Here is a 13,720-nt window from a genome sequence, read left to right on the forward strand (position 1 = left end):
TTGAACAACAGACAGCGTCAGAAGCGTCTAAAGACAAAAAGGACTGGACTGCTGCTGAGTGGTCCAAAGTTATGTTCTCTGATGAAAGTAAATTTTGCATTTCCTTTGGAAATCAGGGTCCCAGAGTCTGGAGGAAGAGAGGAGAGGCACACAATCCACGTTGCTTGAGGTCCAGTGTAAAGTTTCCACAGTCAGTGATGGTTTGGGGTGCCATGTCATCTGCTGGTGTTGGTTCACTGTGTTTTCTGAGGTCCAAGGTCAACGCAGCCGTATACCAGGAAGTTTTAGAGCACTTCATGCTTCCTGCTGCTGACCAACTTTATGGAGATGCAGATTTCATTTTCCAACAGGACTTGGCACCTGCACACAGTGCCAAAGCTACCAGTACCTGGTTTAAGGACCATGGTATCTCACCTGGTTTAAGGACCATGGTAAGGCCAGCAAACTCGCCTGACCTTAACCCCATAGAAAATCTATGGGGTATTGTGAAGAGGTAGATGCGATATGCCAGACCCAACAATGCAGAACAGCTGAAGGCCACTATCAGAGCAACCTGGGCTCTCATAACACCTGAGCAGTGCCACAGACTGATCAACTCCAGTAATTCAGGCAAAAGGAGCCCCAACTAAGCATTGAGTGCTGTACATGCTCATACTTTTCATGTTCATACTTTTCAGTTGGCCAAGATTTCTAAAAATCCTTTCTTTGTATTGGTCTTAAGCAATATTCTAATTTTCTGAGATACTGAATTTGGGATTTTCCTTAGTTGTCAGTTATAATCATCAAAATTAAAAGAAATAAACATTTGAAATATGTCAGTCTGTGTGTAATGAATGAATATAATACACAAGTTTCACTTTTTGAATGGAATTAGTGAAATAAATCAACTTTTTGATGATATTCTAATTACCAGCACCTGTATATGGAGTTCGCCCAGCACAATCACTACCATTTCTGAACATGAATAGGGCTTGAATTGAATCATATTGTGACAGGCAAAATCAATTTTTGGCTATATATCGGAGGAAACACTTTTTTTTTTTTTTATAATAATAATAATTATTGTTTTGGATAGATAGACCTATCAAACCACCACCATTTTGTCTATTTAAACGGGAAAAAATCTAAGATAACGTCAGTAAATTATGGATTGCCGCAAGGATCTGTGTTAGGCCCTCTGTTGTTTTAGATTGATAGATAGATAGATAGATAGATAGATAGATAGATAGATAGATAGATAGATAGATAGATAGATAGATAGATAGATAGATAGATAGATAGATAGATAGCAAATGACTTACTTCTAGCTTCTGGCCAAGGCTGTATCCCAATTTTACTTTATCTTAGCGCTGTGTTCGACGCTATAGATCATAAAATACTCTTAGATCGACTACAATATTACACTGGTATTCAAGGATAGGCATTAAGGTGGTTTAGATCATACCTATCAGACTGTCACAATTTTGTCTATTTAAACGAGGAAAAATCTAAGATAACGTCAGTAAATTATGGAGTGCTGCAATGATCTGAGTTGGGCCCTCTGTTGTTTTCGATATATATGCTGTTACTTGGTGATATTATAAAAAAAAACATGGAATTAGTTTCCACTCTGACCTGATGAAATCTCCAAATGATCCAATCTTGATGAGTGTGTTAAATATATAAAATGTTGGATGACCTGTAATTTTCTTCTATTAAATTCAGGTAAAACTGAAGTATTTATTGGACCAAAACCTGTACACTGAATCTCTTTAGACCACAATCTGCTTTGAGAAGGATGTACTGTTACTCCATACTCGACAGTTAAAGACCTGAGTGTTATATTAGACAGGAACATGTCCTTCGAAAATCATATCTCATAAGAAAAACAGCCTTTTTCCACTTCAGAAACATTGCTAAGATACGGAATATGTTATCTATAATTCTGATGCAGAAAAGTTAGTTCATGCTTTCATGACGTCTCGACTAGATTACTGTAATGCATTATTAGCTGGCTGTCCTGCTTCCTCAATAAATAAGCTACAATTAGTACAAAATGCAGCTGCTAGAGTTCTTACCAGGTCAAGAATATATGATCATATATCACCAATTTTATCATCTCTACACTGGTTACCCATTAAGTTCCGTATTGATTATAAAGTATTGCTAATGACCTATAAGGCTCTAAATGGTTTAGCTCCTGATCTTCTATCGCCCTACAATCCTTCTCGCTATTTAAGATCACAAAACTCTGGACTTCTGGTTGTACCTAGGATAGCTAAGTCCACTAAAGGAGGTAGAGCGTTTTCCCATTTGGCTCCAGAAATCTGGAATAGCCTTCCTGATAATGTTCAGGGTTCAGACTCAATCTCCCAGTTTAAATCTAGATTAAAGACTCATCTCTTTAGCCAAGCAATATCAGTCTACTCCCGTTTTATCAGATTAAATGCACATGATTATCTTTGGTTAGTGTTATGAACAGCAGCTATGCTAATTATTCTCCATTTGCATGTAATCTCCGGTTTGGATCCAGACTCTTATGAAGACGACCAAGAGATGACCCAACACCTGAGGACTTCAGATGACGCCAACTCTGGATCAACATGCACCAATGCAAATCTTTCTATATATCCTAATCATTTGTTAACATGTATGCATTACTTTAACGAGCTCGTTGTTTCTACATTGGTTAAAGCTAATAGACTGTTAGCTAACTGAATGTTTTGTATATGTACATTTCTGAAATTACATTTAACTTGCACAGAGTCACCTCTGATAACAGATCACTCGTGTATATGTTGACATGCATTTCCTGTAAAGCTGCTCTGAAAAGATATGAATTGTGAAAAGCGCTATAAATGTGAATTGTATTGAATAGATGAATAGATAGATAGATAGATAGATAGATAGACTACTCTAATAAATTCAAAATAACAATTTCTTTATATCTGCGCAGTATATTTTTGTAGCATCATTGATAATTTGGCAGGGAAATTAGTGAACTGAACAGATATTCAGCGTCAATAACTGTGTTGCGCCTGAAGAGGGCGATTCATTAGAGAAACATGCAGAAGAATATTTAGTCCGTGAGAACTTCTGCGCATGCCCAACAATCCTCTTCATCTTCATCATCAATCAGTTCATCTGATAATCATTGATTAGTGTATGTATAATGCATGTGATCATCACTCCATATGTACAGTGATTTGTGCACAGCAATGAGGCTGTGTGTGGCTGTGGGAGGGTCAGTGTGATGACGTCAGTGCCGGGGTTCAGCTGGACCGACTGACCGCTGGATCTGCCGGATCACTGGAGGAGCTGCTCACTGTGCGCGCGCCCGTGCGGAGTTTCCAGCGCAAGGTAAAACTCTTTCTCGCGTTTGTTTGGGATCATAGAAGTCTTTGCGTTCATCTGCTCGCTCTGTGATAACTTTCTAGATGCGCTGTAATGAACTTTGAACAACTTGATTGAAAGCAGTAGAGTTCAGTGTCTGATCAACTGCCTCAGGATTAAGTTAATTGAGACTTCAAACCATGAATGTCTATTTACATCAGGATTATTATTTACATTAGTTGTTAATTAAGTTATTTTGTAAGATTCAGCTCATTTAAAGTTAACAGACAGGCATATTTAAATATAAAAACAGTACAGAAGAAGTTATACTGTAAAAAATATGTGTTACAGACTATATTAATAAGTGTAAAAGTGTCTGAATATTCCCAACTCAAGCAATTGAAATATATGCAACCAGTGCTATAGAGATAGAGTGTAATGTTGATTTCTCTCTCAGGAAGTTTTGAGTGTGGAATATTCTGGTCACTGCCCTGAAATCTCAGCGAGTCGAGTCCATCAGGACACTGAACATGAAGAGCATCACATGTCTTATCGCTGTTCTTCTGTGTCTGAGAACCGCAGCTTCAGGTAAGAGCTGATGTGTGATATATTAATACATGTAATGGCAATTTATTAAAATTAAAACTATTATGATACTGAGATGTGCTGTTTTTATATAGATTATGTCCTCAAATGTCGAAGCAAAGAGCCATTGGATATCTAATGCCAATTTAACCTTTGTATATTGGGCTGTCAGGTTTAAAACTGTAAAGGCAACACATGTGAGATGAGTGAAGGATTGATTCTTGATTGTGACGTTAATTGAAACCATTTGACGCATTGAGATTGAGTCAGTCCAGTGTGTTTGTTTTTACAGGAGTTTTGTGTTGGTCACTATCCAGCTAACAGAACGTTCTCAGAGCAAGAAGTTATCTGGGTTTAATAACATTCTCAGTGTTTTTTCTGAAACTTTTTTTAAATGTAACAAATTGTTTTATAGAACATTCAAAAGTAACAATTCCGTAATGTTTGCAAAATGGAATGTTCCTTTGAAAAAACTGTTGAAGCTTCAGAGAACATTCCGAAATAAGGTTTTTCTATCTTAATGTGAATGTATATTTATATTTGGTGGCCTTAACTACTATGTACGTACATTTAAATGAATCACTTGATACAGTGCACTTATTGTGTACATGTTTTTACATTGTACTTATGTTATGTTAAAAAAATGCCTGCATGTAATTGCATCTGTAATTAATTTCTGTAATTACAATCATAATTCCAAACCTTACCCGTATCCACCTCAATAGTGTTTTGCATTACAATATGAACAAAATAAGTACTTATGTTTTGATGTAAGTACATAGTAGTTAAGGCCATCTAATGTAAAGTATGTTTTTGTTGGGTGATGCTCAATATGTGTTGGGAATAAACAGTGATCAGATGCATTAGTGAGAAGACATGAAGCTTTCGAGACTCTGATTTATACTGCATGTTTGAATGATAGCCGACAGCATTGTGCATACTTCTGTCTTCCAGTCTGTGCTGTGTGTCATGAGTGCTTTACTTGTACTTTCACTTTGCATTTTACTGGAAACAGCTCTGCTCAGCAGTTTTTTTCCATAGTGTTTTTAATGTTTCACTCAATTCATCTTTATTTTTAATAAAACTGTATACAATACAGATTCAAAGCATTGATGCAAACTTTGGTAACACTGTAATTATACATTTAAGTACTGAGGAATATTAAGTAACTACATGTACTTACTATAGGGTTAGGATTAGGGTTTTGGCTTGGTTTTGGGTTAGTTGCATGCAATTATGCATCATTTATAGTTATTACTATAGTAACTGCATGTAACATATGTAAAAATGACACTGTAAAATAAAGTGTTACCCAAGTGTTAGTGTCATTATTCAGATCAATTCAGTGTTGATTCAGTTACGAAACAAGCTCATTTCAGCTATAAACAGCTCAGTATGAAACAAATCATAGATTATGAAACAAAGTCGGTGTGTTTGTGGCTTTAGTCACTTCTGGTCAGCGGGGAAGTGCTCAAGATGGCTTGTGTGGATGACTTTAAACCAATGGAAAACAAGTGACATCCTCAGGAAGAGGAGCGTTATGTAACTACCTGATCTTACAGTCATCGTTACTTTAGCAGCACAGACAGGGAGAGACAGACGGTAACTCAGTGAATAAGCACAATGATCGTAACAGGAAAAATCCCCGTGTTAAATATGGCGTGTAGCGTTTAAATGAGGCACTTCCGCCCGCTGAAGGACCGCCGGCTGGTCTGGGTGGCATTGAGACCCGGTGACGCGACCGCATGGAGACCGATTTCTATCTCGCGCTCGCAATTAACAATCTGTTTTTTTCCTCCTCTGACTGCGAGCTTTTCTTCCCCCCTCATTCTTCTGGTTGTACTTGAGATTTGCTGGATAAAACGCTTTCATTTCTCAAATGTTTGAATTTGCCTTGTGTGCTCAATTAGCACATTTTTGTACAGACTGGAAGCTGTTGGAAAGCTTCTGCTGGAGAGAAGTGTGAGCGAGAAGATCTTATTAAGATGAGACAAAACATCAACGAAACACACACAATCCTCAAATTAGGCCACACACAATGTCTGTGATCTGAATTAAGGATATCACCTTTTTTCAATACTATTACTATAAGTGCCTTTGCATCTACATGTCAATTAGCAGTCATTGGAGTGAAGATCAATTATAAATGCTAGATTGTTGGTAAATAAGATGTTTATTTTACATTGCTTTTTTTAAATCCAACATTCTGGATTTTTATTTGTGACTGAGACTGGATGTGAATCCTTTCTCTGAACTTCAAACTGTACTTTTTTAAACTGTCCAAGGACAACATGAGCATGCGTTCTTACGGTTTTTTTTTCAAAATGCTTACACAGTTTTTGAAACTGTGGCTCAGTTTCAAAACACACACACAACATGGAAAACGTCACACATATCTTTCAAAAGCAAACACTGCATTCAAAACTATTTTAGCTCTTCTAAAAATGGCATTTTTGTGTTGTAACTCTATACACAGACATCAAATGATTAGCCACATAACTACACACAGATGTGAAAAGTGTAAAACACTTCTCTTTTTTTGTCTTTTGCATGTTCAGAGTGCAGTGCAGTGTACAGGAGTTTGCCATAGCACTCACACATACATGTATATTCACAAGTACACTGTATATACAGTATGTATGCACAACTGATGAATGCTACACAGGTATGAAACTGACCTTAATCAACCGACTTGAGTGATATAATGACACTTTTGGCTTGTTAGAGCTGCTTTACAGCAGGATTTACACCTTTTTCAAATTGTTTACACACTAAAAGTGGTACTTGAGCCGCACAAATCATTCTCTCACACATGTACCGAATCTTCAGACCAAGTTTGCAAAACTAAGAGACTGAAAACACTCAGTGTGCAATTATAAATGCAAGGGGGTAAAAATAATTTCGGGAAATTAGTTTGGTATTTAAATGGCAGTGTTTTCCAAATGAAACACAAGAGCTGTTAGTTTTGAGTGATGTGTCTATAGAGAACAGAGTTTTGCAAAAAAAAGTTTGTTTTACAATAGCAAACTGAGTGTAAAGCAAATAATGTGCTCGTAGTTTTGCAGGGCGCTATCATACACCCGGCGCAATGCGACGTCAGGCGCGACGCAAGTGTTTTTTGTTAGTTTCGGCCCGACACAGTTATCTTTTTCACATCCAGCACCATGTTCTTTAAATAGCAAATGCACTCGTGCCCATTTGTGCACCCATGGGTGTGCTGGTCTGAAAACGAGGTGTGTTCAGGTGTATTGTTGGCGTGTTGCTATTTTGAGGAACTGAAAATGACAAAAAACAACAAAAACCTGGTCTAAAGACAATGGAGCAGTAATTTTTTGTTACTTAAAGGGCGTGTTAGTAATATGCACCTATATGCTGGTGCATAATGCACATACACATTCAGGGATGCGCAGCAGCACTCAAACATGACAAATATTAAAAATAAAAGGATATTATTGTGTGCATAAAGATAAAAATGCCTACATGTCATAATGGATAGTCATTGCATGTATCAGAATGACCTATTTGCAGTAATGACGAATGAAATTGGCTAATTATTTGACCAATCGTGGCAGTACGCACATATTTAAACTGACTTGGGTTGAGGGTGTCTATATACCGTCATATAAATAGCGAATCCGCCATAGTGCGAGAATGGGAGATGACACTCTTATTGGTTTATTACACGTTATGCCTGAAACACACACATGACTCTTTAAGAGACTAGCTTGGACCATTCTCCTGGCGCACTTACCATTTTTCCATTGTTAAACTAGCTAAAGTGGATTCGGAGACGCCCTAAGTGCACCTACGCTGTGCGCTTCAGACCATGTGCTTAGATCGTTAAAATAGGGCCCTTTGTCTGAAGATTCGGTACATGAGTGATTGGGTTCACTGAGTGGGCCTCAAGTAACACTTTTAGTGTGTAAACACTTTGAAAAACCGTAAAAGCTGCTTCACTTTAAAGTCAGAGATTTTCTCCAGCTTTGAGGTACTGTTATTTCATCAAAAAGGGACAAAAACTTAGCGATTGCTGTTGTATACCGTCCTCCAAAGCCAAACAAAGACTTTATAAATGAGTTTGCTATACAGTTTGATAGACTTTTGATTGTCTGTGATTTTAATGTTCATGTCTGCTGTGATACAAATCCACTGGCTAAAGAGTTTATCAGTCTTATTGACAATTTTGACTTAATTCAAGTGATTACGGGGCCTACACACTTACTCGGCCATACACTTGATCTTATTTTCTTATATGGTGTCACTATTTATGATCTTGAAATTGGTGATATAAGTTTTTCGGATCACAAACCTGTGATGTTCACCTGTTCTATTTCAGACCAGAAGCCTATTATTTAGTTGCGTATGTTTAGCTTTACTTTAAGTGAGGATTTCACTTCCCATTTTGATGAGGCGTGTCAGCTGGTCTCTCTTGACTGTCCCTCAAATAATGCAACTTATTTTATTTAACTAGACTCTATTGCTCCATTTTGGAGAAAGCAACTAAAACCTAAGGCAGAAAAGTGGCTTAATAATGATACATGAGAATGTTGGAGCGCAAAACGGAAGTGGAAAAAAAATATAAGTTGCATGTGTCTTTAGAGGTCTTTAGACAGCTTATTGTCCCAATAAACTATGATCTCTCCTCTCTTCCAGTTTGTACTTCAACTTTTAATGCCTTTGAATCTATCTCTATAAACTCTCCTCATGAACTGTCTGGTTACGAGGATAAAACTAACTACATCTGTAACTGAGATTATTCCAGCACACACACTTATTCAGGTTTTTGATGTCATTGGGCCTTTTATCCTATCAATAATAAATAAGAGTCTTCCTGTAGGATTTGTTCCAGAATATTTAAAGCATTCTGTTGTTAAATCTCTGTTGAAAAAGTCAAACCTTGATGTGACAGTTCTCTCGAATTTTAAGCCAATTTCTATTTGACCTTTTATTACAAAAATCCTTGAGAATGTAGTTTCTGTCAAATTATTGAGTCTTTGAATCTTTTCAGCCTGGTTTTAGGAAACATCACAGTACAGAATCTGCTCTTTTAAGAGTGTGAAATGATATTTCATAATCTGTTGGTTCTGGGATATCTGTAGTGCTTCTGCTGTTGGATTTGACTGCAGCCTTTTGTACGGTTGATCACAATATTCCTATTTCTCCTCTTAAACATTGTGAAGATATTCAAGCATTCATGCATTAAATTGGTTCAAATCTTATTTGAACAATAAACCTTTTTTCTGTCTATATAAATGGGTGTTTATCCTCCAAATCACGTTTGACCTGCGAGGTCCCCCAAGGGTCTATTCTTGGCCCTATTTTGTTTCCTTTATATATGCTCCCTTTGTGTTAAAGTATTATTTCATTGTTATGCAGATGACACTCAGATAAATGTGCCCCATGACAGTGCTGGTCTAAGTGCTTTAACTGCTTGTTTAATGCATGGATATCCAATATTTTTTTCTAAATCTCAAGATTGAGGCAATTGTGTTTGGACCTGGCAGCTTAAATCAAGTGTTGGACAGCTTAGCGTCTCATGTAAAGCCATCTCTTAAAAACTTGATCATTTGATATGCAGGTAAATACAGTAGTCAAATAGTGCTTTTTCCAGCTGAAAATACTGGCTCAAGTTCAAGAGAATAATACATGCATTTATCTTCTTGTCTAGACTATTGCAATTCAGTTTATATAGGTATTATATGAACCGCTTGCGAATAGTCCAAAATCCAGCTGCGAGACTTCTCACTGGCACACGTAAACATGATCACATTACCCCCGTCTGTTTGTGACTGTCATATCTGCTGGATGTTTAAGGTCATCAAATCAGAATCTGTTGAAGGTTCCCAGATCAGGGCTAAAAAGAAAGGGAGACCGGGCTTTTGCCGTAGTCGGCACCAAATTGTGGAATAGCCAAACTTTATCTGTTAGAGTAATCACTACAGAATCTTTTTTTAAAGCAAAACTTAAAACTTTCCCTTTAGAGAAGGTTTATAATATGTGAGTTATTCTGAGCTTGTTTCTCTGTATCTAATATGTCTTTGTATGCTATTTTATTGTTTTGATTGGTGTTTTTTTATATTGTTTGCTAAAATGTTTGTACAGCACAATGGTCAGTGCAATATAAATAAATAAATAAACTATTAGTAGACTCTCTCCTTAATATCTGCTAACACTTTATTTTGATATTCTACTGACTATTATTCTACTAACCTGACAGTCTATTAATACTCTAATGAGAGTTTGTTGACAAAGTTACTTATAATTAGTAGAATGTCTAAAATGGATCTTCAAAATAATGTGCAACCGAAGCAAGTTCTGACATTATAATTAGATATATTTCAAAAATAAAGGTTTCATTGGTCCAAACAATCTGCTTCGACTCTGTGTATTATACTGTACACCTTTATTGCCTTGTTTTATATCTTAATATTTGTGAAGGAATCGAGAGCAGAGATTGAGCAGATTCTTTTTACTGTTTTTAAAGAAAAGTCTCTTCTGCTTTTATTGCTTTTATTTGATCATAAATACAGAAAAAAACAGTAAAATTGAGTAATATTATTATGATTTAAAGTAGCTGTTTTCTGTGCGAATATATAATAAACTGTAATTCATCACAGTGAATGTTCAGCATCATTACTCCAGTCTTCAGTGTCACATGATCCTCCAGAAATCATTCTAATATGATGATTTGATGCTCAAGAAACATATATTATTATTATCAATGTTGAAAACCATGTGGAAACCGTGATGCATTATATTTATCTTTTTACACAGAAATCTTATAAAGGTCTTTACTTTCACTTTTGATTCTTGCTTTTGATCGAATGATGGTTTCATATCGCCGCAGCCGTAACTCTTCATCTCTTTGTAATCTCTGAAGTGCTGCAGATAAACTCTGGACCGGGACATTCAACCCTCGTTGTGGGTGGCGTCTCTGTGTTTGTCTGTCTCTCGGTCTGTCCCGGGTCCCTCTGGACGTGTCCTGTCTCTGGGACCGCAGCTTCGGGTCTCTCGAGCCGACCGGCCGTAGCGTGACTCATGAATGGCTCATTAGTGTCAGACAGAGATAAACTACAACTCTCTGAAAACTAGCACTGCCAACGGCGGCCGCGCCGTCACTGATAAGAGCTGCGTTATCACCGCCCGTCTGACCCATACTGACCTCGCATCAGCTCAACAGAATAAAATAGCGACTGCCTGTCTATGACGACCAACTAAGAGGAATGTTTAAGCATCAACAGAACTGAATAAGATCATAAAGTCGTTTATCATCATCACCTTATTGAAGGAGCAAACTGCACACTCAAACATCACTTATCGTATTCTGCATTTTTCACATTCGCCGCTAATTATCTTATCATTTACTGCCAAGACGGCGGTGACGCGACCAATAAGCCCGTCCATGAATCTGAGTTGGGTCAAAGTCATTAGCAGCTTCTCCAGGAGCGCCGGAGGGATGTCTGCGGTCTCTGTCGATGCTTTGGGAAGCATATGTTGTGTGAAGCTACATCAGATTTGAGTGATTAGAAGCCCCTCCTGTGCGCCGAGACCGGGTCGCTTCCATCTGCTCGGAGGAACCGGCGAACAGCCTCCACTAAATGAGCCTTTCCTCCCCGAGTCGCCACACTAATTAAGGCAGAGAAGATAGATCGACTCTCTGTGAGGTGCATCAGAAATATCTCATTATTTGCTTATTTATGCGTGTGTAGTTTGCATGTTAGCGTGGGATATCTGCAGAAGCCTTGTTTTGTGTGTGTGAGTGTGTGTGTGTGCACCTGTAATTGTAATGGATCGCCTAATATCCAAAAACCTGAATCAGAGAAAGCATGAAACTTGGAAGAGAACTCGCTTTCCAGAAAAAAGTGCCAGCAAATGCAGTAAAATCTGCAAGCAAATGCAAGTATTTAAATAGCATTTACAGAGGGCTGAAGCAGCTTTTATTTTTTAGCAGAGGAAGAAAGCACGTGTCAGGGGTGGACAGCTATTGTGCTTCAGCCTCACAGACAGGAAAAAAAAAAAACACAGCCTTGCCGTGAAGTTTAAAACGGTTTGAAGGTTCGTTTGAAGTCTGAAGGTCTTATAGGCCTTCTGTAGTCTGAATACTTGAGTGGGTTGAAGGGATTTGAAGTCTGAAGGTTATTAAGACCCTCTGTAGATTCAGTATACACATATATAAACCATATATATATTTTGTACAGATCTGATAGAGGTGGTGGGGTTGCCACGCATGTTTTTGTGTTTTGTGATGGTTGTTCATGAGTCTCTTGTTTGTTCTGAGCAGTTAAACTGAGCTCTGTTCTTCAGAAAAATCTTCCAGGTGCTGCAGATTCTTCAGTTTTCCAGCATCTTCTGCATATTTGAACCCTTTCCAGCAGTGACTGTAGGGTTTTGAGATCCATCTTCACTCAAACACAACTTAAAAAAAAGGTTCAAACATTCACTGATGCTCCAGAAAGAAACACGATGCATTAAGATTCGGGGGGTGAAAACTTTTTTTAATTGGATGAACTGGATAAATTGTACTTTTTTTTATCTTCTGGGAAACATACAAGTATGTTTTGTAGCTTCCAAAGGGCAGTATGAAATGAAAAAAATATTATTTTTAAACAAAATAAGAAAAACTTGCACATCGTCTTTTTGTTCAAAAGTTTTCACTCCCCGGTTCTGACCTCTCAAAGGCTTTTGATATGGTCAATCATTTCCTTCTTCTTGACAATCTGTATTCTATTGGTGGAACTGGAAATGCTCTTCTTCAGTTTAATGCTTATCTTCATAACAGGCGTCAGTGTTTTCCAGGGTTTTCAGTCTGATTATATAATTGATGAAAAAGGTGTTCCTCAAGGTTATACTCTGGGACCATTACTTTTTTTCTATCTTTATTATTGATTTACCTCAAATAAGTTCAAATAGTTTTGTACATTTTTATGCTGTCAACACTGTTATTCTGATTTGCTACAAATTTAGGATTCTTTACAATCTGATTTTAACTTAGCAATATGCTTAGGTTGAACAAGAAGTCTTGTCGTATGATGTTTGGTCTTCTCCTTTTGATTTGAATATTATTTTTGATGATGGTTTATCTCTTGATAATGTCGATTCATTTAAGTATGTTGGACTTTGGATTGACCCTGAACTTTTAAGCCCCATATTGAACATTTTGTTGTTTGCATTTATTTTATCGGTCAATTCATTTTTTTGCATTTCTAGTCAGTTTTTTGCATAACCTTTGACATCTATCTTAAGCCTCTTAATGTTGTTTATATTTCTGCAGATTTGTGTTAAGGTGTCCGTATCGTACTCATCATTATCATATGTATGAATTGTTTAGAAGAAAATTTCATTGGCTTCTGTTTATTTTTAAATGTGCTTATTTCTGACCCCATATAAATCTCTTTATTCACTTAGAGTTAGACATATGCAATATCCTTTTTTTCCTTGTTCCTAAAAGTTTCAGTGAAGGTCATTTCAGTATAAAGCTGGAATAATCTTCCTCTTTCTTTGAGATCTATTACCTCTTTTAATTGCTTCAAGCTATCTTTATTTGTGTGAGTGTGTATATACATATATATATATATATATATATATATATATATATATATATATATATATATATATATATATATATATATAATATATTATTTATTTATTAAGGATGCACCCATATGATTTTTTGGGGCCAATACCAATACCAATTTTAACAAACCAGCCTGGTCTCATTGTTAATACGTAGTTATTAATACGTAACTTTAAAAGACACAAAACGTACATATTTGTACGTTTTGAATGGTGCTAAAACGTACAAATACTGACGTAATTATGGCAC

The 13,720-nt window shown here is 36.8% G+C and overlaps 1 protein-coding gene across 5 annotated transcripts in view; it reads left to right on the forward strand.

Annotated features, from left to right (window-relative positions):
• Positions 1-3,191: 3,191 nt before the first annotated feature.
• Positions 3,192-13,720, forward strand: part of eng (endoglin) — a 53,112-nt gene continuing 42,583 nt past the window's right edge. The window contains exons 1-2 of one of the 5 annotated variants that reach the window (XM_067408407.1): positions 3,192-3,339; positions 3,770-3,900. In XM_067408407.1, the coding sequence (XP_067264508.1) occupies positions 3,843-3,900 (58 nt within the window). In that variant the 5' untranslated portion in view covers positions 3,192-3,339; positions 3,770-3,842. Of the gene's footprint in view, positions 3,340-3,362; positions 3,901-13,720 lie in introns of those variants that run through there. The other 4 variants (XM_067408410.1, XM_067408409.1, XM_067408408.1 and 1 more) reach the window with 4 other exon arrangements.

Source organism: Chanodichthys erythropterus, chromosome 13 (genome assembly GCF_024489055.1).
Source record: "Chanodichthys erythropterus isolate Z2021 chromosome 13, ASM2448905v1, whole genome shotgun sequence".
In the NCBI taxonomy this organism is placed as follows: domain Eukaryota; kingdom Metazoa; phylum Chordata; class Actinopteri; order Cypriniformes; family Xenocyprididae; genus Chanodichthys; species Chanodichthys erythropterus.